The following is a 24,677-nucleotide window of genomic DNA, read 5'->3' on the forward strand; positions in this document are numbered from 1 at the left end:
TCTCTTTTTTTTAATATTCTACAATACATTTTATATTTGTAAATTTTACATGCAATTAGTGATAAAAGATTATTTAAAAATACTGTTTTCTCATTGATTTCCCAAAAAAAACCAAGAACAATGTTTTTCCATGAAACTTGAAAATTCAATGTTTTCTCAACGATTTTCCAAATTTCACAAACATTTTTACATTTCAGTACCAGATGCTCATTATCTTCTTTTTCCTTACATAGTGAACATAAATCCGTATCAGTAACTTTCCATTTCTTTAACATAACTCGGTTGCTGGTTAGATTGTTCAACAACTTGTAATTGAAATCAGCAATGTGGGTATCAAAGATATTACATATTTTTTGTTTATATATTGCACTCCAAGACTGTTTTGAAACATTGAAGCTTTTAGAATAAAAATTTTAGTGTAGAGGAGGTACAAATTTCTTATCCCGATAAATATCATAGAACATTTTACTTGAGAAATCTTTCACATGTACAATTCCCTGATTTAGCAGTAGAAAGTATGAATTATCTTTTATATGTACATTTTCATATATTATATTTTGAACATCGAAAGGTTGTAGTAATTTTCCTATGGCATTTTTTACAATATTATATTCACAAATCCAGTTTTTCTTGCAAATCAATTTATCTATAAACCATTCCATCGGCTTAATACCATTCTCATCCACCACGTCAATCACGTATTTCAGACCACTCTTTAGCCATGATTTTAGAAATATAGGTTTATTTTTAAATACCACAATATTATTACTCCATAATGGCTCCCTCAGTATATTGTTCAAACAATCTAGCCTGTTTCTACCCTTGCATTCATTAAAAGATGCGAACATTTCCTTGTAAAACATAGGAAATCCCTCCATTATCTCATACTGTTTGATATTAGTGATATTTGTTTTACTTAAATAGTCAAGATCATAATTGTTTTCCAAACATATGCTATTCACAAAATGGTATAATGGATTTCTTTTATCTAATATTTTCTTAATCCATGATATTCTTAAAGATTTAATTTTTGATAAGATATCTACAACTCCAATGCCTCCACTAATGATATTTCCGATTAATGTATTTCTTTTTATTCTATCTCTCTTATTCCAAATGAAATTGTAAATAAGTCTTTGAATTTCTTTGATAATGTTTGAATCTGGTAGGTTTAATATCGAAGCTATATATATAATTTTAGATATTGCAAGACTTTTAATTATGCAAACTTTGCCAAAAATGGTTAAGTTTCTTGTTTTCCAAGATTCAAAAAGTTTCTCTACATCGCTGGTGATTTTTGTCCAATTATTTCTCAGGCACATTTCTTTATCATGGCCAATATATACACCTAATGCTTTTACACATGAAACATTTACATAAACATTATGAATTTTCTTAAATCTGTTTTTTAAAGGTCCAGTTAATATGCATTCTGTTTTTGACATATTTAATCTCATACCCGAAACATTACTAAAATTACTTATCGCCTCGAGGGCCTTCTTTAAAGACTTTTCATTTTCCATTGGAAGGGTAGAATCATCGGCATGCTGTATTATCTTAATGTCTTTTTCCATTCCTTCTTTTTGAAACCCATGTATGCTGGGATTGTTTCTTATTGAAATTCCTAATATTTCAGCCACAAAGAGAAACAAGACTGCTGATACCGGACATCCCTGCCTTATTCCCCTATGCATCATGCAAGTTTTAGATATCCATCCATTATTTTTTATTCTGAAGATTGGATTTGCATATAAGATGTGAACCCATTTAATAAAATTTTCTCCAAAGTTAAATCTTTTCAGTATTTCAAACATAAAATTCCACTCAATTGAATCAAAGGCTTTCTGAAAGTCTAAAAATAAAAGTATAAGTTCTTGATTATTTTCTTCACAATAATCAAAAATGTCCAAAATTAATCTTGCATTTAGTGCGATATTTCTTCCTTTTATATAAGCTGTTTGATTTATTGATATCAAATCATCTAGCAGTTTTCGTAAACGCCTGGCGAATACAAAAGCTATTATTTTATAGTCTGTGTTGGTAAGGCTAATTGGTCTATAATTTCCTAGGTTTTGTTCGTCTCCTTTCTTATAAATCAAAGTAATCAATGATAATCTCTGCGTAAAAGACATTGTATTTAAATCAAAAATACTTTGTAAAACACAATAGAAATATTGTTTTATTTCTTCCCAAAATGTTTGATAAAATTCACATGGTATTCCATCCAGACCAGGAGATTTATTGCTTTTCATATTTAAGAGTGCCTCTGAGCATTCCTGAAGTGAGGGAAATATTTCTAATTCATTTTTCTCCTTATCTTTCAATGTAAATTCTAAGTCTATAGCATTTATATATTCGTTGATATCCGTGGTTTGTATATTATTTGTTCTATATAAATTTTCATAAAAATTGCACATATTGTTTAGTATGTCATCATCATCGAGTATGATATCACCAGTTTCTTCTCTTAAAGCTTTAACTACATTATTTATTTGTCTTCTCTTTTCTAAATTTAAGAAGTACGAGGTATTCTTTTCTCCTTGTTCTATCCAATTGGCCCTAGACCTAACCTGTGCACCTTTTGCTTTTTTATCTACAAGCTTTGATAATTCATTTTCTAAATTTCGTTTTTGATTCATGTCAATATTATCCGCAGGTAATTCCTCAATTTTTTTGATTTCCGATTGTAAATAGGCTAACTTACTTTTATATGATTTATTTATTTTCTTTGAAAAGTCTATACAGAATATTTTTATGTTTCTTTTTAGAGTTTCCCATGATTCATGCGGTTCTACTTCATTGAAAGTGTAATTTGATAGATATTTTTTCATTTCTTCGACGAAGTCCTGGTTTTTTATCAGCGAGACATTAAATTTCCAATAGCCCGGTCCTCTTAATTTTTCATTTATAATCAGACAGAACTGTAGACTTAAATGATCTGACAATCTAACACCATTTGAATGAGACCCTGGGATTTTTTGTAGACAAAAAGATTCACATTGATAACAAAAAGACTTTGAGATAAAAATGTAATCGATTCTACTCGTAGCTATATTTTCACCATTGCACCAGGTATATCCTTTATTATTTGGTTTAACTTTTTTCCACAGGTCTATGAGCTCCAACTTATTTAGGATACTATTTAAAATATTCACACTTTTGTCTTGTTTATTTTCATCTAAAGAACAATTGAAATCACCCCCTATGAGCATGTTCTCTTGACACTCCGCATGTTTTTTTATCCAAATATTCATACGTTTAAAAAAGCCATACTTTGCATTTATATCATTTGGTGCATATATGTTTATTATTGTTATAATCTTGTCGTCAAATTTAATATTTAGTAGTAACTTTCTTCCATCGTTAGATTTATGGATATTCAATATTTCATACGCCAAATTCTTTCGAAAAAGAATGGAGACCCCTCTACTGTAGGGCGAGTCTGAATAACAATGTATTGCTTTTCCAAACCATCTAGCATTATAAGCAATAGTATTTTTTTCAATATAATGCGTTTCCTGTAAAAGAATAATGTCAAAATGACTATCTGAAATCCATGTGTTTAATTTAGTACGCTTTTCAGTGGTATTTAGCCCTCTACAATTAACAGAAATAAATCTCAATCTATTCATTTATTGGCTGTTTACTTTCCTGACGTAGACTTGTTGCTGGCTCGGGTTCCGCTCCGTTGCTTCGAATTTGATCTGTTTACCTGCATCTGTCTCGCCAGATTGTCTAGCATGCGTCCGAGCTTGTTTTGGCCGGGCCATCGCTGCATAACAGTATGAATGGTTCCTACATTGTTTAGCCCCGTTCCCCAGTATGTGTCCCACGTTGCCTCGGCCAAGATGTTGGTTTTCTTGATTTTACCAAGCGCCTCGCGGAATTCTTCACACTGCTTGATTTTGGACTCCAAAATCTCCCTCATAACTTCATCCCGAGAATCCAACCATGCATCGGAGACAAGGATTTGATTTCCAATCCGTTTTGCGTCGAGAGCAGTCTCTGCATTACTTATGGATTCCGCTTTGTTGAGATCGCCAGAACGCATTGCTTTCACGTGTTGAAAAGCTTGTTCGGCAGACGAGTATGTTGCCCCAAAAATTTTCAGCTCCGTGGGGAAAAAGTTGGATAACGGGTTATCCTGTCCCGCAAAAGCCACCACGTCCTCCTGCTCTGTCACATATAGTTTGCATTGCTTGGATCCCGGTGAATGTCCTGGCTCCTTGCAGATCCTACAACATGCCTCATACTCACAATTGTTTTTGTAGTGATTGTCCGCCCAGCAGTTAGTACACTGCTTTTTTGTCTCCCTGCTGGGTTGACCCTTATGAACGATGGTACATCTTAGGCCCGCACAGGTAGTAGTTCTTGGTAGAAATTTCCCGTCCATGGGCGACATGTAGACGAACCTGTTACCATTATGGAAATCAGTCATCCTGTGTGAAATGGGGTGTCTGATCTTCTCTAGCTTGATGTCACTTGTGAGCTTTGCACCATGTTTTTCTAATATTTTTGATACACAATTGTCATCGACAGATATTGGTAGGCCTTTGATAAGCACTCTTATCACTTTCTCATTCGGATTTTCCGTTCCTGCTGAATATGGGTTAGTATCAAAAACCTGGATAGATCTACTTCCCAGTTCAAAACCAGTATTCACAAGTTGCATCCTGCTTTCAGGCGACTTAACATAGATTCGCCAAAGGTCTCTGTCGCGTTGCACACAGTAAACATCGTTCACTTTAGCACTTGCTGCTACTGCAATATCATAGTCCGATATATATTTGTTCTTTTCAGTCTGAATATCCCTGTTTCTTAAGTACACTGGTTTTTGTGTACATTCCATGGCCATACTTGGAGTTGTACACGTCTGGTAGAACACACTTAGATTAAGAGCGTGAGCTGATCGTGAGTAGATACTCAGTATTCACAAAGTAAACACAGTATAAAACATACAAAACTTCAGAAAAACACTCCAAAAAGACTATCCTGAGTCAGAGTATATACGCTGCACACAAACGGTACCGATTTTTTTTGCAAATCCCATAGAATTGTGCGAAAACTGTCAAAAACGACGGAGCAAAAAGAACACAGCCGTTCTTCTCTTGCTCGTCACGTGACCTCCGATATAGCAAAGTTGTTATTTTCAGAATTGTAAAACACAAAGTATTGTTGTCTGACCAGTTTCGGTGACCTTAGTGATAAACCGTGATTTTCTCTTAAATCTCTTGGATTAAATAAATAAAAAACACCCCTACCTTTAATGTAATTGAATTCCTTTACTTTCATCGAAAAATTCCAAATCCATTGGTACGTTAATTGAACATATTTTCGTAACAAAAAAACATGTCACTTTGTGGTCCTAAAACAGTGACGTCGCCTATTTCGGTGACCATTGTTAATATAAGTTTGCCAAAAGTTTGTTACAGTAAAAACATATTTACAAGAGGAATGTGCAACTAAACGTCAATGAATAAAATACATAGTGTAGATTTATAGACTTTTGGTATACTTTATATTAATTTGAAAGTTTGCTTGAAAAAGTAATAAGTAAATGGGCTTATTTTTGGGGTGCCGTGTTGATTTTTTGCATACTCTCCTTCTAGTAGTTCATTATTGGAAAAAATTTGAAGACATACTCTATATATGTTTGCAAACACTACGGCGAAATTGATGACACGATCTACACCTGGAAACGACCACACGTAACAAAAGGTCGCTGTTTGTTACAGGACATTATAGGTGTTATATGCCATTATAGGACAGTCAACGATATAGACTTACTTATTTAGTGTTTGTTGTGTTTATAATCTGACCTAAGTAAATGCTTAATATCAGTACGGCGAGTGAAAATCTCTTCACGAAAATCAGAGCACTCAGTCATCATATATTAAGCATAAAATTTCAACTGGAATAAAATTGTGTTTTGTTTTACAGAATTATTTATTTATTTCATGTTTTACAAAAAATATCAACTTATCAAATAGGTAATAATTCAGTTTGGAGTAGTAGTTTAAATATTTTGAAAGTAAATTATACAATTTTAAATCTAATGAATTTTGTTGTGGTATTTGATTAAAATTGATAAAATTTGAATTGTAATTGATGATATTTTAAAACAACCAAGGAAGATAACTCAAGATGTGACTTTGCACAATAGGCAAGTGAGATAACTCTAACACACACACTCTCGCGCTCTCTCTCTTTCTCTCATTTTCAATATTCTGAACTTTCTGCAGGATGCCCAATCTTTTTACCAAAGTCGGAAGTGATGGACAAAATGGAGTCTCTCTCCATGAAGGAGAAGGACGTTATCTGCACTTCGCTATTTCACGCCCTGAACTGGTTTCGGGAAGTTGTGAATGCATTTGCCACCCAAATTGACCCAGAAATGAAAGGCAAAGTCATCACTCGACTTCACAACATCACAGAAGTGTCCAAAACACTGGAGCAATGCTTATCAGGTTAGTGCTCAGCAATATGTGGGATTGTTGTTAGAAGTATTGAAAGAAAATATTGACTGTGATATAGAAAATTTTAACAAGTTTATTATGTATAGTAAAGAAAAATTAAAGTTTATTAGAAGCATTTCAAAACTTATAACTTATACAATTTTGATTTAGTAATAATTTTTAATGCTCATGAGATCAAAGATGAAAGGGGTTAGGGTGGGGTGGGGTGGGGTGTTGTTACTGTTTATTGTTTCATTTTCTGGGGAATTTTTCATCATTTGGAGCACTGTGCTTCACACAAACATCTTGTTCTTTAAAGATTGCAAACACAATGTTACAATTAAAGATCTGATTAGTTATCATTCATTTAGATTGTCTTTAAAAACAACAATGAAATTATTGTTTGTAGTCCACCCGCAGTTTAGGCCTCCGCCCGCGACCTTTGACTGGTACGAGAATCCAGTGCTGAGTGTTCCAGTCAATACGAACACAGATGGCAAAAAGAAGGGTAGAAAACCTGTTAAAAAGTAATTATCAATATAAATTTTCTTATTTTGATTTTAGCTAACCCGAGCATAAAAGTTGAGTGATCTTTCTATTATTTAACTATGTCATGTTAACTTTTCATATTTTCAACTCCTCTGGAGCTATAGAGCCAATTTCAACTTTACTTGCAACAGAACAATCTTTCCTCATGGGATTAAAATTTTTCCTACTATTAAACCACACCATATTCCAAGGGGAGATAATTAGGAAATACATGTAGTAAAAATCAGGTGTTGCATTTAATAATCTGCTGGTGAAGAATCCTGGAATACGAACAGACAAAACATACATGTAATGTGTATGTGGTAATTTTCTAACATTGCATACTCTCGACTGTAATTATGGCCCAAGTCTCAAATGTGCCACAATATCTATTCAAAGTCTTTCTTCTCAAGAAAAACAGGACTACAATTGGTCCTCATGTAGTAAAGATCCTCTGTTCTGATAAGGCTTTCCAGGCTTAGGAACAGGCCACAATAAGGGCACAAAGTTTTTCTTCAAAGTTTAGGAACATTAATGAATTACTGTTGAACTTCAGTATCTGGAACACTGATATCTCGAATACCATGGATATGTCGAAATGATTTGAAAGTCCCAACCACTTATTCTTTATGTATTTTACCCTTGATATCTTGAATCCTTGGATATCTCGGAAGTTTTTCTGTCTCAATGAGTTTGAGATAATGAGGTTTAACTATATGATATTCTTAACACAAACGTCCTCTGTAGTGTCGATACAAGTTTGTCTGAATCAAGGAACCCAGAGTCAGGATTGGGCCACAATAGTGGCACAAAGTGTTGCATGGGAATATGTGGGAAAAATCTTGTGAAGAACAAGGCATCATTTGTCAGACTGTTAATCTTGCATGTATTTATGTAGTAATTGATTATGATCCTGGAGCTGAAGTGGACTGGCATTTAGTATCCAAAATAATCCTGCTGGATTTCACTATTAATTAGCGAAGATTTATTGTAATAGCTGCTATAAATGTTGTGGTTTGATGTGGGGTCTCGGTTTGCATACAAATTGCAGTTTTACAAGAGAGAGGAGACCCGATTGAACATGGTGGTCCATGACCCTCTTGTTCATTGTATGAGTCTTGAGATGATGAAAGAGACAAATTTTACATATATGGACTTTACTGTATATTTTTTCATAAATGATTCTGTTTGTCTGGGCTTTCTCATATTCTGTAACTTAAATAAATTCTCTTTTAACCGTATTGTAAAAATGAAGTGGGAAATGATCATCATGCAAAGAGATATGGTGTCAGTGATTGAAAAATTTCAGAAAGAAAGGGGACAAAGAAAATACGAGAGTGGACGACAGCGATGAAAACAGCAAAGATTCCTCGCAATTGGTGAGCTGAATTACCAATGAACAGCACAATGTTATAATTCATTCTGTAAATACCTTGTGAGTTATGAACCTTTGATAGTATTACCTTGTGAGTTATGAACCTTTGATAGTATTAAGTGAAGTTGATTTTTATGGAATGCCTGTACATTATGTATATCTCAATAGGACACACAGAACGAATCGCAGATTCCAGAAAAATCAGACACTTCTGAAAGACCATGTGTGGATATGGCAAACTATAGACCATTTTTCAGGTACTGCAATGTGTCTCCTTAAAAAGAACACTGCTTGCATCTTTATAACTTTAGGATTCCAAAGTTGTGCTGTATATCAGGAATTTCATGTGCATATTCAATTACCACTTTATTTGTGTGTATTTCTGACTCGCTGAAAATAAATTTGCATAAATTCTTACTCCTAAATATTTCGAATTATTGGCATTCAAAGATCTTGCTATAGGAAAGAGTTGTCCCCCCATAGAGTTTACATATCGTGGAAAACGTAAGTTGTTGTTAGCAAGAAATCACAGCACGCTTGTATAAGGATTTACTTTCAATCAAAAGAAAATGCTCATGGATGCGTGTTTCATTTTCCTGCAGGGAGTTGGACATCAGTGTTTTCACCATCTTACACACTGGTATGATTACAAAGTCTTCGCTGGATACAGAGCTCAACACAAAGGTATGATTACGAAGTCTTCACTGGATACAGAGCTCAACACAAAGGTAGGTTATCCCAGATACTCAAAAGTCACTGTATACAGAGCTCAACACAAAAGTATGATTACGAAGTCTTCACTGGATACAGAGCTCAACACAAAGGTAGGTTATCCCAGATACTCAAAAGTCACTGTATACAGAGCTCAACACAAAAGTATGATTACGAAGTCTTCACTGGATACAGAGCTCAACACAAAGGTAGGTTATCCCAGATACTCAAAAGTCACTGTATACAGAGCTCAACACAAAAGTATGATTACGAAGTCTTCACTGGATACAGAGCTCAACACAAAGGTAGGTTATCCCAGATACTCAAAGTCACTGAAAATAGTATTAGCTTTTTAACAATTTATTTTATTTTAGCTCAAAATTAAGTTACAGCAAATATAAGCTAAACATGGTAGTCTAATCTCTAAGAGCTTCCAATTCCAATATATTTTTCAGACAATTTTGAATAGCCTAACTTACACTGCTTCTGTTGTCTTGGCGACGACTGAACTCCGTATACAGTCACGTATTATGTATATAACAGCCTAATTTCTGTTGTACAGGTGACCACTGAACTTCATATTCAGTCACCTATTATGTATATAACAGCCTAATTTCTGTTGTCTTGGCGACGACTGAACTCCGTATACAGTCACGTATTATGTATATAACAGCCTAATTTCTGTTGTACAGGCGACGACTGAACTTCATATTCAGTCACCTATTATGTATATAACAGCCTAATTTCTGTTGTCTAGGCGACGACTGAACTCCGTATACAGCCGCCTCAGTTGGAATTTCTTCTGGAGGACTTTACGAGGAAACTCTCTCACGCGATGATTTCTTCCACATCAAAACGCAAGTCTTTCCTCAAGGTGTGAATAACTATAAATCTTATCTTTAGATCAAACAGATAGTATATGATATTAAGATGGAAATAACTATAAACCTTTATAGATCAAACAGTTGATATATAATACATGTACATATTCTTGACAGGTTTAAAGCATGGTTAGGATTCATGTACATGTGTTTTTGTAAAAATGGTCATAATACATGTGCATTGTATACAAAAGGAAAAAACTGTATGTGTATTATACTGGTAAAATTATGATATTGAAATTGATAATGTTATAAGTACTGCTGTAACATGTCAGTATTTAGTATGATGTTATTTTATCTTAAGACTATGTTGCTCTGTCACTGCTATCATCACATGAAAGGTTTCATGTGATTGCCTGCTACATTTCTATAGACAGACAGTAACAAATATCTAGATTGGGAACACTGCAGAAATTTATGACTGATTTGTAATCATAAATTGTATGTTGTGGTATCGTTCTCAACAAGATAAGACACGTATTAGATTTGTTACTGTCTGTCTACAGAAATAACAAGATAAGACACGTATTAGATTTGTTACTGTCTGTCTACAGAAATAACAAGATAAGACAGTTAGTAGATTTGTTACTGTCTGCCTACAGAAATGTATCGGGTCAATCAATCAGATATATTTCCGTAGAAAGTCACTAACAAGCGTAGTAACTGATAGTACATGTAAAGTTTATGCAGTTATACATTGGAAAGAAAATGTCAGTTATTAAAACGTAACCGATTTTCAGAGTAAATCCGACAAGAATGTGGGATTTTCTCATCTGGACCAGTGCACGCCGAAGTTTATTGTGAAGAAAGTCGTGAAACTGTTGCCAGCTTTATGTGAACATTTGGAGAGTTCTAGTGGGTTCTTCCAGGTTAGATCGTCATAATTATATACAGTATGTTATCCATCATCGGAAATCATTGAAATTCATGTACTTTATAACAAATGTTTGATTGACCATGCACATGGACTTGAATGTGCACATTTATTTGCACATCTGGCCTGAAGACCACAAACTGAGAATAGACTTTAGTTAGAATTTTGATAACTTGTATCTGTAGATATATCTTGCACTAATGTTTTTTAAACTGTTGGTTCATAAAAAAAAAACCCTATGAATGCAAACATGCAATGAAAATTTTATTTGTTTAGGAATATTATTTCAAAAGTTTATTAAATTTGAAATTTAGACTTACGAGTTTATGATCTCAAGGCCTGATGTGTATATATTTGACTTGATTTACATTTAGTTTTGTGAGATCAATATAATTACTGTACTTGCAAAATATCATACAGTTGAACTTTGGTGTCTGGAATACCTTGGATGTGTCGATGTGATTCAGAAGTCCCAACCACTTATTCTTTCAATATTTTACCCTCAATATATCAAATCCTTGGATATCTCAAAGTTTTTTTTTTTTTTTTTTTTTTTTAGGTCCTATCAAGTGTGAGATAACGAGATTTGACTGTATATGCATAAGTTGATATACACGTAATTTTGTTGTATCGATATTAGTACTGTACTTGTAAGAATATCTCATGTTTTTATCGAGAAGGTTCTTGACAGTTTGGGGATTTTTGTCACCTCCATTTTGATGTATGTTGTAGACGCTGATTGTTGAGAACGATGGTTTGATTGACGGACCAGGAAGCAACTCTGCGGAGGCACAAACTGTCGGGTCCTGTTTTCACCTTCTCCTACAATCTCTGCAGACCATATTTGCATGGTGAAGCTTTTCTCTTAAGTTTGAATATCATGAAATTAAATTCTAGTGTAAAGGCTCAAGTTCCCCCCATCTTATCTATTGTACAAAGGGAGGCAATGCAGTAAAACTTGTACAGGTCTGCAGAAGTACACATTTTGACAGAACTAGGTTCTCAATATCTCCCTCCTGTAACTCAATATCGCCGCCCTGTAACTCAATATCTCCACCCAGTAACTCAATATCTCCATCCTGTAACTCAATATCTCTGTCCTGTAACTCAATATCTCCCTCCTGTAACTCAATATCTCTGTTCTGTAACTCAATATCTCCCTTCTGTAACTCAGTATCTCCCTCCTGTAACTCAATATCTCCCTCCTGTAAATTTGAATTCATAAAGGTATATATCTGATTTGTTATAAAACTTATTTGAAAACCTTGACAATTATTTATTGACCACCTGTATATTGATTGATTGTATCTTGCTTAACATCTCGAGAGAGAATTTTTCACTCATATGGAGACGTCACCAAGACCGGTGAAGGGCTTCAACTTTAGACCTTTGCTCGGCGCTTACGGTCTTTAAGCAGTGAAGGTTCTTTAGCGTGCCAAACCTACTGTGACACGGTACATCCGTTTTTTAAGGTCATCTCCGAGGACCTGTGACATTCGCACCTGATGCTGAGCGTTTGGCGATGGAACTGCCACTACCTGTTTTAACGACTTAGGTCTGTCGCGGCCGGGATTCGAACCCCGGCCTTCCGCATGCGAGGGTGAACGCTCTAACCACAAGGCCACCGCGACATCTAAACTGCACAAAGTTTGTGATTTTATGTTACGTAAGCGCCTTTACTCTCAGTCAGCTTAGTACTTGTATATGTGTTTTAATGTGAGTATAATACATGATTCAGAATGACTCGCTCAGTGGTTAGAGTTTTCGTTTTATGACCAGAAGGTCATGGATTTGAGCCTTCACCATTTCAAACTTGAGACTTGGAAATAGGTAGTGTCTGCTCCTTTGTGTAAGCACTTCGTATTTAAAAGTGAGAGTTGCCGGTCTATCAGATAAAACCTCAAGATCTGAGGTTCTATGTCGTGGTAGGCATTGGCAAGATAAAAAAAACTGTCGTAGGTGTAGATTTGTTGCACTTCACCTACAGGAAGTGAAGTCTTAAAATGAGTGGAAAATTCTTCTACAGGATACAAAAGAAATACATGTAAACAATCTGAACAAACAAATCATTTTGTATGTTTAATAATAAAATTTAAATTGCCAGTTTTGATAAATATGCGACAGATTTGGACGGATGATGCTGCTTTAATTTCAAATTTCAGTAACTAAAACAAGATATTAATCACAATAATTTATTCATTGCTGAGTTGATTTGCCAATTTTGAATTTATTAAGTTTTCAGACCTAAAATGGAACATATCTAAACTTAATCCTTTAAACATGTTTTTCATAAATCTGTTTTATGTTGTGCAGGAATGGATTTTTGATGGTGGAAAATAAATCCTTGTTAAAGGAAGGCTTAATGACTCTGGTGTCCAGGATCAAAACAGTGGGGTCCACTCAGCTGAGTTTCCAGGAGGTTCTAAAGTACGCATGAAAAGTTTCTATGAAAATCTTAAAGAAATACTGTAAGTGTTCCCGTCTAGCAAGGCTGAAGAAGTCAATATTGACAAAATTCCTATGTGGTTCAAAAGTTTCAAAGTCCATATAAGAGAGTACATATTAATAATTCATAAATCTTCTTCACAGGCCCACATTACAATTTTTGCTTCAAAATTCTTAAGATAATCTAATTTTTTGGCCTCTGCTGATTTGAATAAGGTAAGCTTTGACCAAATTGAAAGTCAGGAGCCCAATTATACCTTAAAGCACCCTGAATTGGGTTTTTCCCAATTTCTTTGTATGAAACATTTTATCCAATTTCAAGCAAATGTCGCGATTTTTCCCAATTGGAAAGGTCCTGACCCTTGAAATCAAGACCTTAAAAAAACCCTGATTATTGAAAATGGAAGAAGTAGTTGAAAGCATTTTTGTGTAGGTTGAAGGAATTGAATTTATGCATCATTTCATTTCTGTTTCAGATCATCATTTCAGTACATAGAAAACTTTGCAGGAACAGTCCCCAAACTTGGCACTGGGGTAATGCTGATTAAATTAATGTTGACTCTAGCTGAGAAGTCCGATTCCAATGACACTTGTGTAAAAACGGGTAAGGTGAATGCTTGTGAAGATATGATTGCTAAATTTCTTATGTATTGTTTTCTTATGATGGTGCTGGATCCTGTATGGTATGTTGAGCTTATGGTTTCATCTAAAATGAATACAATAAAAAATGCTTACAGCGAAGTACTGGGGCAGGGCTCAACATTAACTTTTTTTCCTACTTGTCCATTTGGACAAGGGACAAAAATATTTACTTGTCCGAACTTCAACTTCACTTGTCGGAAAAATTGTCAAAAAAGATCTAATATTGTCAACTTGAAAACTGTATTTAATTTACTTAAGATATAGTCCATTTTTATACCTGCTTGATTGATTTTTAGCTGAGTTGCAACGAAGTTGAACTCGGCTATTGGTTTGGTGACACGGGTTGGCGGGCGGGTGGGTGGTTGGGCGTCAACAATTGGTTTCCGGATGATCACTCAAAAAGTTTACAATCTAATCAAATGAAACTTTGATATATTGTTGGGTACCAGGTAAGAAAGACCCCTATTGATTTTGGAGAAAATAGGTCAAAGGTCAAGGTCACTGACCGAAAATAGAATGAAAATTTCAGAAAAATTTGGTTTCCGGATGATAACTCAGAAAGTTTAAATCCGAATCAAATGAAACTTTGATATATTATTGGGCACCAGGTAAGGAACACCCCTATTGATTTTGGAGAAAAAAGGTCAAAGGTCAAGGTCACAGTGATCGAAAATAGAATGAAAATTTCAGAAATATTTGATTTCCGGATGATAACTCAGAAAGTTTAAATCTGAATCAAATGATACTTAAAGATATTGTTATGTACCAGGTAAGGAACACCCCTATTGATTTTGGAGAAAATAGGTCAAAGGTCAAGGTCACAGTGACCGAAAATAGATTTAAAATTAAAAAAAAATAATTGGTTTTTGGAAGATAACTCGAATTTTTTTTTAATTTGAATCAAATGAAACTTGGATATATTGTTGGATACCAGCAAAGCAAGGCCTATTGATTTTGGCGAAAAAGGGTCAAAGGTCAATAGATTGAAAACTTCAGACACATGGTTTCTGGACAGTAACTCGGAAAAGTTCAAAACTGAAATTAGTTCTTCACAATTATAAATATGCCACATCATTCCTGACTTTACAATGTATCTCATGCAACTCGGCTCATGCACCCCTGGGTGCATACATTGATTTTTGATCTTATTCTCTTGATAAAAACAACAAATACATAAAACAAAATTTTATCTAGACTTCCTGTCTTGAATCAATGACTTCATGAGATCAATGGATGATTGAAAGTAGTACGCAATAAGTGAACACCGATCCCGATCGAGTGTGACTCAGCAGTTTACATAGCCTACTAGTTTACATAGGAATTGATATCGGGATCGAAGTTCATTTTTTATGCATTACTCCCGACTCTGAACTACCGATAAACTTTTCACTAAATTGTTTGGAGACTTCTTTACATGAAAAAGCACTTGTCCAATCGGAGAAGTGCCCATCAATATTCACTTGTCCAAAAATGTTTTTCCACTGATACCGGACAAGCGGACAAACGTTAATGTTGACCCCTGTGGTGGTGAAAATTTTTGATTCATTATAGATATAATTTATTATATCCATTAAGTTGATAATATGTTTTAAAACTACAGGGAATGAAAATAATTTCTCTATAAGCGTAAATTTATTATTAACATTAACTGTAACCGTTTTTTTTTTACTGTAAAACTCTTAGCTAGATACTTATCTACTTTGCAGTCTTTTCTCTTAAAATACAGTATTTTCTGTCGGTATAGATATCTTTCATTTGTCACAAACTAACATACGAAAAGCAGGTCCTAAAAAGAGTTAATTCAGTGAACCGTAGAAGTGATTTTGTTGTTAGTGATATCTGATTTGTTTTAAGTCATATTAGATTGATTTTAACTGATATTGGATTGAATTCACTGCATTGTTGGTTATTGAAGTCTTGTGAAGGGAAGACTCAATGATTCCTTCGTTTTTTATAGCGACTGTTGACTTGTGAAGGGAAGACTTGATGATTACTTCGTTTTTTATAATCGCTGTTGACTTGTGAATGGAAGACTTAATGATTCCTTCGTTTTTTTACCCGCTGTTGACTTGTGAGGGGAAGACTTAATGATTACTTCGTTTTTTATAATCACTGTTGACTTGTGAATGGAAGACTTAATGATTCCTTCGTTTTCTTACCCGCTGTTGACTTGTGAAGGGAAGACTTAATGATTACTTCGTTTTTTATAGTCGTTGTTGACTTGTTTTTATAGTCGCTGTTGACTTGTGAAGGGAAGACTTAATGATTCCTTCGTTTTTTATAGCCACTGTTGCACAGACCTTCCTGAAGAGGGAATGGTTGGATGCTGAGGGACAGAGAGAAAAAGGAGCCAAACATAATGAGAATTTGCAGTTTTTACTCAAGTAAGAATTTCAATGATAAGTAAGGCCTAGATAAATTGTGCTTCCTATTTCGGTCTGTAAAGAAATAGGTAGGGGAAACATTGTATTTTATTTCAACATTTTAGCGTTCGTTTTAACTCAGATGATAAAATCGCATTCAAACAAACTGTTTTTTCCCCATATGGGCAACAGTATAGCTTTTACGAAAAGGAAGTACAGTTTTATTTTGTGTTTTAAGCGCCTGGGGTACTTGGCAAGCACGATTTCATTTTACCAGGAAAAATCGCTGTTCAATCGTGATTCACAAGTAGAATAAATGCATTTTCTCAAACACGGAAGTAACCAAGATTAGGATTTCTAAAAGAAGGGGGGGGGGGGGTGTATTATCAACAGGCAAGTAAATTTAGTAGGGACAGCTCATAAAATTTAGGATCAGTCGGCGAACCTGGAAATTAATTTACCTAGGCCTGATCATCCACCAGCCTAACTTGGTATGATCTAGATACTGGTACATTTATGACAGTGGGAAATATTTTTTATTCCCTGTCGACAGAATCTGAGCAAACAAAGTAATATAAGAGTGTCATTTTCTGTGAATTTGTGTATATTAAGGTCAATATCATGTTAGCAGTAATTCAGGTTTGGTAACTCCCACTATGTTAGGAAACCTAAGAAGGGATGTCCAGCTATTTAAAGCCCCTGTATGTCCGATTTCCACCATTTGGATTAATGTCGGCCTCATGTGATCAGCCTCACCTGTATAATAGGATATGCACATATGAATGTTGGGAACTCTTTTCGAGTGATTTTGAAAATAAATTGGGGTTTCTTTCTATCTTTTGAAATTGTGATGAACTGGCAAAATTTAGTCCTATTAAACTTAGGGCTGTTCCATTAAAACAGATGAGGTACCCGGGGACGGCAATTAAAAAAAAATCAATGGGTGCTTGTCATTGGTAGAAAATTGCAAAAATGGTGGGTACCTACTGCCAGAAAACTGCATCTGTGGGTGGTTGTGTTGATAAAATCTTTATTTTTTACCGAAACTGAGAGGAATGCAACAAGAGAAGGGAAGGGTTGAAAGTAGAATGTGAAACAAACGCCGTTTTCTGTCCTCATTTTATCTCGGTCGATGAGGTTCCGCGATCCGGTTATCGTTTCCAGTTTGACTCTAAAATTATAGCGACCGGAAATTAGGATCATCTCCCTTGTCCAAAATGGAAAACGAAACGTGCTTGTGGTCCATTGAAACGGTTTTTGATTTTTTTTTAGCTGCAATAATGTAGCCCTATCCAATTTTTTTTATTCTGACGTTTTCGGGATGAGGCTACAATTCCATAGGATCTCCGTAATGGTGCAAAATAATTTTATGAATAACTGATGATAAACTCTGCACTGTGTATTAGTCCCAAATGTTGTTTACACCAAAAGGAGTACCAACTTTGTGCTCGGGCATGTCTAATAAAGGTGTTTTCCATTAAATATATTGTACAGCATGCAAAATTCTTCGTCTGCTCCGCCATGCTGGTTATCGCGAAATCTCGTAGGTGGATCTAATGAAAAAGCTAAACATTGACAATCGTCGCGAAAATGTAGTTACTGCTCTGAGCCACTTCGACAAAGAAAGGAAAATCATTGTTGCAGAAAGAATTTACACTCTGCTGTTCAGTTTTTAACTTGATATTAAATTCAAACCTTTTCAATACTGACAAAATAGCTTTCGCCTCCATACTTGTCCATTAATGTAAATACTACTTTATATGACATATGCAAATGACTTGACAATCGGAAGTTGAAACTTCAGTACATCAAACATGGCGCACAAATATGAATCGAGAAATTGGAATTTATCGAAATTGTTGAAAACGGGAGAATAGAGCCTCACAAATCTTAAGTTGCAGGTTGTAAATTTATATATTGACTAAGAAACAGAATATCATTTTATTTACATGTATGTAAAGAGACACATTTTCTTGTTTTTTAATACTCAAAATACTAGTCAATTTTAAAACTTTTAATAGTTGTTTTTGAACATTTACAATACTAGACTTTTTATGAACAGGTAGACTTATAAAATTAATTTAGTTCATCATGTTTAAGAAAGACAGTCTTGATAGAATAAATTGATGGTTCTATGATCAAGCTTCATTGATGGCCAGTTATTTGAATGGTGATGACACCCAAGATACTCTTCTCTTTACTATCATGCTTGGGAACATCTGAAAATAGACCTCTATTCAGGGGTTATAAATAGTCATTCATACATATTGAATTTAAAGAAAAAGTGTATTTCAAATTTATTTCACTTCTATTGGTGGTGCCGCACTATCTAAAATTGCTTCTGTGAGTGGTCCCTCATTACATTTTTATGCTTCTATGGGTGGTTACCCAAATTTTAAAGTGCCTTCCCCGGGTACCTCATATGTTTTAATGGAACAGCCCTTATGAAATGCTTGACTTGTTCATTATCGATACTGATATTTGTGTACTGCTTTATGGAGGGATTCAAAAAGTATTGGATCCGTGAAGAACAAAAAATTGTGTTGGCAGGCCAGTATATGGTAGATTATCTGTCGTAGCCTAATGCAAAATGATAAGATTATCCTAGAAAATAAGATTTCAACATTTTAGGCAGAAGTAGGATGATTCATGATTCCTTTTACAGAACCTATTTGTGTCATTGTGAGGATTTCCTGGGGGCGGCTGAGGAAATCACTACAAAGGGTGTTCCTGACCTTCTGGAGGGAGACAAAAATGGGTTTTCTGAGGCTTATCCCACCCTGACGAAGACAACGTTCTCTGTGTACTACAAGACCGTGTTTAACGAGCTTGTCACCTGTATCAAGAACATACACCCAGGGAAACAGAGAGAGGACAGGGATGTATGTAGTGATGTGTAGTGTAGACAGACAGAGATGTATGTAGTGTAGTGTAGACAGACAGGGATGTATGTAGTGTTGTGTAGACAGACAGGGATGTATGTAGTGTTGTGTAGTGTAGTCAGACAGGGATGTATGTAGTGATGTGTAGACAGACAGGGATGTATGTAGTGTTGTGTAGTGTAGTCAGACAGGGATGTATGTAGTGTTGTGTAGACAGACAGGGATGTATGTAGTGTTGTGTAGACAGACAGGGATGTATGTAGTGTTGTGTAGTCAGAGATGTATGTAGTGTTGTGTAGTCAGACAGGGATGTATGTTGTGTTGTGTAGACAGACAGGGATGTATGTAGTGTTGTGTAGTCAGACAGGGATGTATGTTGTGTAGTGTAGTCAGACAGGGATGTATGTAGTGTAGTGTAGTCAGACAGGGATGTATGTAGTGATGTGTAGTGTAGACAGACAGGGATGTATGTAGTGTGGTGTAGTCAGACAGGGATGTATGTAGTGATGTGTAGTGTAGACAGACAGGGATGTATGTAGTGTTGTGTAGACAGACAGAGATGTATGTTGTGTAGTGTAGTCAGACAGGGATGTATGTAGTGTAGTGTAGTCAGACAGGGATGTATGTAGTGATGTGTAGTGTAGACAGACAGGGATGTATGTAGTGTGGTGTAGTCAGACAGGGATGTATGTAGTGATGTGTAGTGTAGACAGACAGGGATGTATGTAGTGTTGTGTAGACAGACAGGGATGTATGTAGTGTAGTGTAGACAGACAGGGATGTATGTAGTGTAGTGTAGACAGACAGGGATGTATGTAGTGTTGTGTAGACAGACAGGGATGTATGTAGTAATGTGTAGTCAGACAGGGATGTATGTAGTGATGTGTACTGTAGACAGACAGGGATGTATGTAGTGATGTGTAGACAGACAGGGATGTATGTAGTGTAGTGTAGACAGACAGGGATGTATGTAGTGTTGTGTAGACAGACAGGGATGTATGTAGTAATGTGTAGTCAGACAGGGATGTATGTAGTGATGTGTAGTCAGACAGGGATGTATGTAGTGATGTGTACTGTAGACAGACAGGGATGTATGTAGTGATGTGTAGTCAGACAGGGATGTATGTAGTGTTGTGTAGTCAGACAGGGATGTATGTAGTGATGTGTAGACAGACAGGGATGTATGTAGTGTTGTGTAGACAGACAGGGATGTATGTAGTGATGTGTAGTCAGACAGGGATGTATGTAGTGTTGTGTAGTCAGACAGGGATGTATGTAGTGATGTGTAGACAGACAGGGATGTATGTAGTGATGTGTAGACAGACAGGGATGTATGTAGTGATGTGTAGACAGACAGGGATGTATGTAGTGTTGTGTAGTCAGACAGGGATGTATGTTGTGTTGTGTAGTCAGACAGGGATGTATGTAGTGATGTGTAGACAGACAGGGATGTATGTAGTGATGTGTAGACAGACAGGGATGTATGTAGTGTTGTGTAGTGTAGACAGACAGAGATGTATGTAGTGATGTGTAGACAGACAGGGATGTATGTAGTGTTGTGTAGACAGACAGGGATGTATGTTGTGTTGTGTAGACAGACAGGGATGTATGTAGTGTTGTGTAGACAGACAGGGATGTATGTAGTGTTGTGTAGACAGACAGGGATGTATGTAGTGTTGTGTAGTCAGACAGAGATGTATGTTGTGTTGTGTAGTCAGACAGAGATGTATGTAGTGTTGTGTTGTGTAGTCAGACAGAGATGTATGTAGTGTTGTGTAGTCAGACAGGGATGTATGTAGTGATGTGTAGACAGACAGGGATGTATGTTGTGTTGTGTAGACAGACAGGGATGTATGTAGTGTTGTGTAGTCAGACAGAGATGTATGTAGTGATGTGTAGTGTAGACAGACAGGGATGTATGTAGTGTTGTGTAGACAGACAGGGATGTATGTAGTGATGTGTAGTGTAGACAGACAGGGATGTATGTAGTGATGTGTAGACAGACAGGGATGTATGTAGTGTTGTGTAGACAGACAGGGATGTATGTAGTGATGTGTAGACAGACAGGGATGTATGTAGTGTTGTGTAGTCAGACAGGAATGTATGTAGTGTTGTGTAGTCAGACAGGGATGTATGTAGTGTTGTGTTGTGTAGTCAGACAGAGATGTATGTAGTGTTGTGTAGTCAGACAGAGATGTATGTAGTGTTGTGTTGTGTAGTCAGACAGAGATGTATGTAGTGTTGTGTAGTCAGACAGGGATGTATGTAGTGATGTGTAGACAGACAGGGATGTATGTAGTGTTGTGTAGTCAGACAGGGATGAATGTAGTGATGTGTAGACAGACAGGGATGTATGTAGTGTTGTGTTGTGTAGTCAGACAGAGATGTATGTAGTGTTGTGTAGACAGACAGGGATGTATGTAGTGTTGTGTAGTCAGACAGGGATGTATGTAGTGTTGTGTTGTGTAGTCAGACAGAGATGTATGTAGTGTTGTGTAGACAGACAGGGATGTATGTAGTGTTGTGTAGTCAGACAGGGATGTATGTAGTGTTGTGTAGACAGACAGGGATGTATGTAGTGTTGTGTTGTGTAGTCAGACAGAGATGTATGTAGTGTTGTGTAGACAGACAGGGATGTATGTAGTGTTGTGTAGTCAGACAGGGATGTATGTAGTGTTGTGTAGACAGACAGGGATGTATGTAGTGATGTGTAGACAGACGGGGATGTATGTAGTGTTGTGTAGTCAGACAGGGATGTATGTAGTGTTGTGTTGTGTAGTCAGACAGAGATGTATGTAGTGTTGTGTAGACAGACAGGGATGTATGTAGTGTTGTGTAGTCAGACAGGGATGTATGTAGTGTTGTGTAGACAGACAGGGATGTATGTAGTGTTGTGTTGTGTAGTCAGACAGAGATGTATGTAGTGTTGTGTAGACAGACAGGGATGTATGTAGTGTTGTGTAGACAGACAGGGATGTATGTAGTGATGTGTAGTCAGACAGGGATGTATGTAGTGATGTGTAGTCAGACAGGGATGTATGTAGTGATGTGTTGTGTAGACAGACAGGGATGTATGTAGTGTTGTGTAGACAGACAGGGATGTATGTAGTGTAGTGTAGACAGACAGGGATGTATGTAGTGTTGTGTAGACAGACAGGGATGTATGTAGTGATGTGTAGTCAGACAGGGATGTATGTAGTGATGTGTAGTCAGACAGGGATGTATGTAGTGATGTGTACTGTAGACAGACAGGGATGTATGTAGTGATGTGTAGTCAGACAGGGATGTATGTAGTGTTGTGTAGTCAGACAGGGATGTATGTAGTGATGTGTAGACAGACAGGGATGTATGTAGTGTTGTGTAGACAGACAGGGATGTATGTAGTGATGTGTAGTCAGACAGGGATGTATGTAGTGTTGTGTAGTCAGACAGGGATGTATGTAGTGATGTGTAGACAGACAGGGATGTATGTAGTGATGTGTAGACAGACAGGGATGTATGTAGTGATGTGTAGACAGACAGGGATGTATGTAGTGTTGTGTAGTCAGACAGGGATGTATGTTGTGTTGTGTAGTCAGACAGGGATGTATGTAGTGATGTGTAGACAGACAGGGATGTATGTAGTGATGTGTAGACAGACAGGGATGTATGTAGTGTTGTGTAGTGTAGACAGACAGAGATGTATGTAGTGATGTGTAGACAGACAGGGATGTATGTAGTGTTGTGTAGACAGACAGGGATGTATGTTGTGTTGTGTAGACAGACAGGGATGTATGTAGTGTTGTGTAGACAGACAGGGATGTATGTAGTGTTGTGTAGTCAGACAGAGATGTATGTTGTGTTGTGTAGTCAGACAGAGATGTATGTAGTATTGTGTTGTGTAGTCAGACAGAGATGTATGTAGTGTTGTGTAGTCAGACAGGGATGTATGTAGTGATGTGTAGACAGACAGGGATGTATGTTGTGTTGTGTAGACAGACAGGGATGTATGTAGTGTTGTGTAGTCAGACAGAGATGTATGTAGTGATGTGTAGTGTAGACAGACAGGGATGTATGTAGTGTTGTGTAGACAGACAGGGATGTATGTAGTGATGTGTAGTGTAGACAGACAGGGATGTATGTAGTGATGTGTAGACAGACAGGGATGTATGTAGTGTTGTGTAGTCAGACAGGGATGTATGTAGTGATGTGTAGATAGACAGGGATGTATGTAGTGTTGTGTAGACAGACAGGGATGTATGTAGTGTTGTGTAGACAGACAGGGATGTATGTAGTGTTGTGATGTGTAGACAGACAGGGATGTAGTGTTGTGATGTGTAGACAGACAGGGATGTATGTAGTGTTGTGATGTGTAGACAGACAGGGATGTATGTAGTGTTGTGATGTGTAGACAGACAGGGATGTATGTAGTGTTGTGATGTGTAGTCAGACAGGGATGTATGTAGTGTTGTGTAGTGTAGACAGACAGGGATGTATGTAGTGTTGTGATGTGTAGACAGACAGGGATGTATGTAGTGATGTGTAGACAGACAGGGATGTATGTAGTGTTGTGTAGTCAGACAGGGATGTATGTAGTGTTGTGTTGTGTAGTCAGACAGAGATGTATGTAGTGTTGTGTAGACAGACAGGGATGTATGTAGTGTTGTGTAGTCAGACAGGGATGTATGTAGTGTTGTGTAGAGAGACAGGGATGTATGTAGTGTTGTGTAGTGTAGACAGACAGAGATGTATGTAGTGTTATGTAGTCAGACAGGGATGTGTGTAGTGTTGTGTAGACAGATAAACATGTGATCAATTTCTGGAATAGTCAAAGACACCATAAGTGATTATTGGAAAAGTGTATGTTGTAAGAAAATCAGGTAGCTAAAGTATTTATTTTGGCTCAATATGGTAGTATGAAAACAAATACATACAGAATTCGTATGTACTTGTGATAGTAGACGCTCGAAGCCGATCTCATTATTTTAATCACTTTAACCATCAGTTGCATGCTTCCTGTCTGTCATTTTGTCATTTAAGGAAGATTGTTAAGTTGTATGGAAAATGATTCAAAGGTGTCATAACAGACCAATTGATTGTTTTGATTGCTGCACTTGTATTGGCTGCTAATTGATTATGGGGTCTTGAAATACATGTATACCATGTTTTTGATAAGGTGGCTAATGCAGACACTGACAAGAGGTGTAACGGACTAATAGTTTGTCATGATAGGGTTCGGATGCTGCATTGCAGTTGCAGTTACGGAAAAGTGCATTACATGCTTATAAGTTCATAATAACAGATACTTTCTGAAGGACTTAATGATTAAGTGTGAGTGTAATTTTGTGAAATATTTCTGTCAATGCCGTTTTCTTTCAGGCGAAATTAGACAAACTTTTGAAATGGAACCAAGCTGTGAGAATTCTTCACATAATGGTCAATTTGATGAAGGTAAGTTATCGAATGATATTGAAATGCTATTATTGTAGATGTTACATGATTGAGAAATAGATTTCATTTTTGAAAATGCATGAGGGCATGA

At 36.2% G+C, this 24,677-nt stretch overlaps 1 protein-coding gene across 3 annotated transcripts in view; it reads left to right on the forward strand.

Annotated features, from left to right (window-relative positions):
- Window positions 1-24,677, forward strand: part of LOC125655042 (Fanconi anemia group D2 protein-like) — a 59,110-nt gene that overhangs the window by 29,700 nt on the left and 4,733 nt on the right. For 2 of the 3 annotated variants that reach the window (XM_056143202.1, XM_056143204.1), the window contains 13 exons: window positions 6,243-6,467; window positions 6,865-6,982; window positions 8,293-8,362; window positions 8,527-8,615; window positions 8,961-9,042; window positions 9,827-9,943; window positions 10,691-10,819; window positions 11,557-11,675; window positions 13,138-13,251; window positions 13,746-13,873; window positions 16,196-16,295; window positions 18,940-19,156; window positions 24,515-24,586. In XM_056143202.1, coding sequence (XP_055999177.1) covers window positions 6,243-6,467; window positions 6,865-6,982; window positions 8,293-8,362; window positions 8,527-8,615; window positions 8,961-9,042; window positions 9,827-9,943; window positions 10,691-10,819; window positions 11,557-11,675; window positions 13,138-13,251; window positions 13,746-13,873; window positions 16,196-16,295; window positions 18,940-19,156; window positions 24,515-24,586 — 1,580 coding nt within the window. Of the gene's footprint in view, window positions 1-6,242; window positions 6,468-6,864; window positions 6,983-8,292; window positions 8,363-8,526; window positions 8,616-8,960; window positions 9,087-9,826; window positions 9,944-10,690; window positions 10,820-11,556; window positions 11,676-13,137; window positions 13,252-13,745; window positions 13,874-16,195; window positions 16,296-18,939; window positions 19,157-24,514; window positions 24,587-24,677 lie in introns of all 3 variants that reach the window. The other variant, XM_056143203.1, reaches the window with a different exon arrangement.

This window comes from Ostrea edulis, chromosome 7, assembly GCF_947568905.1.
Source record: "Ostrea edulis chromosome 7, xbOstEdul1.1, whole genome shotgun sequence".
Lineage (NCBI taxonomy): Eukaryota > Metazoa > Mollusca > Bivalvia > Ostreida > Ostreidae > Ostrea > Ostrea edulis.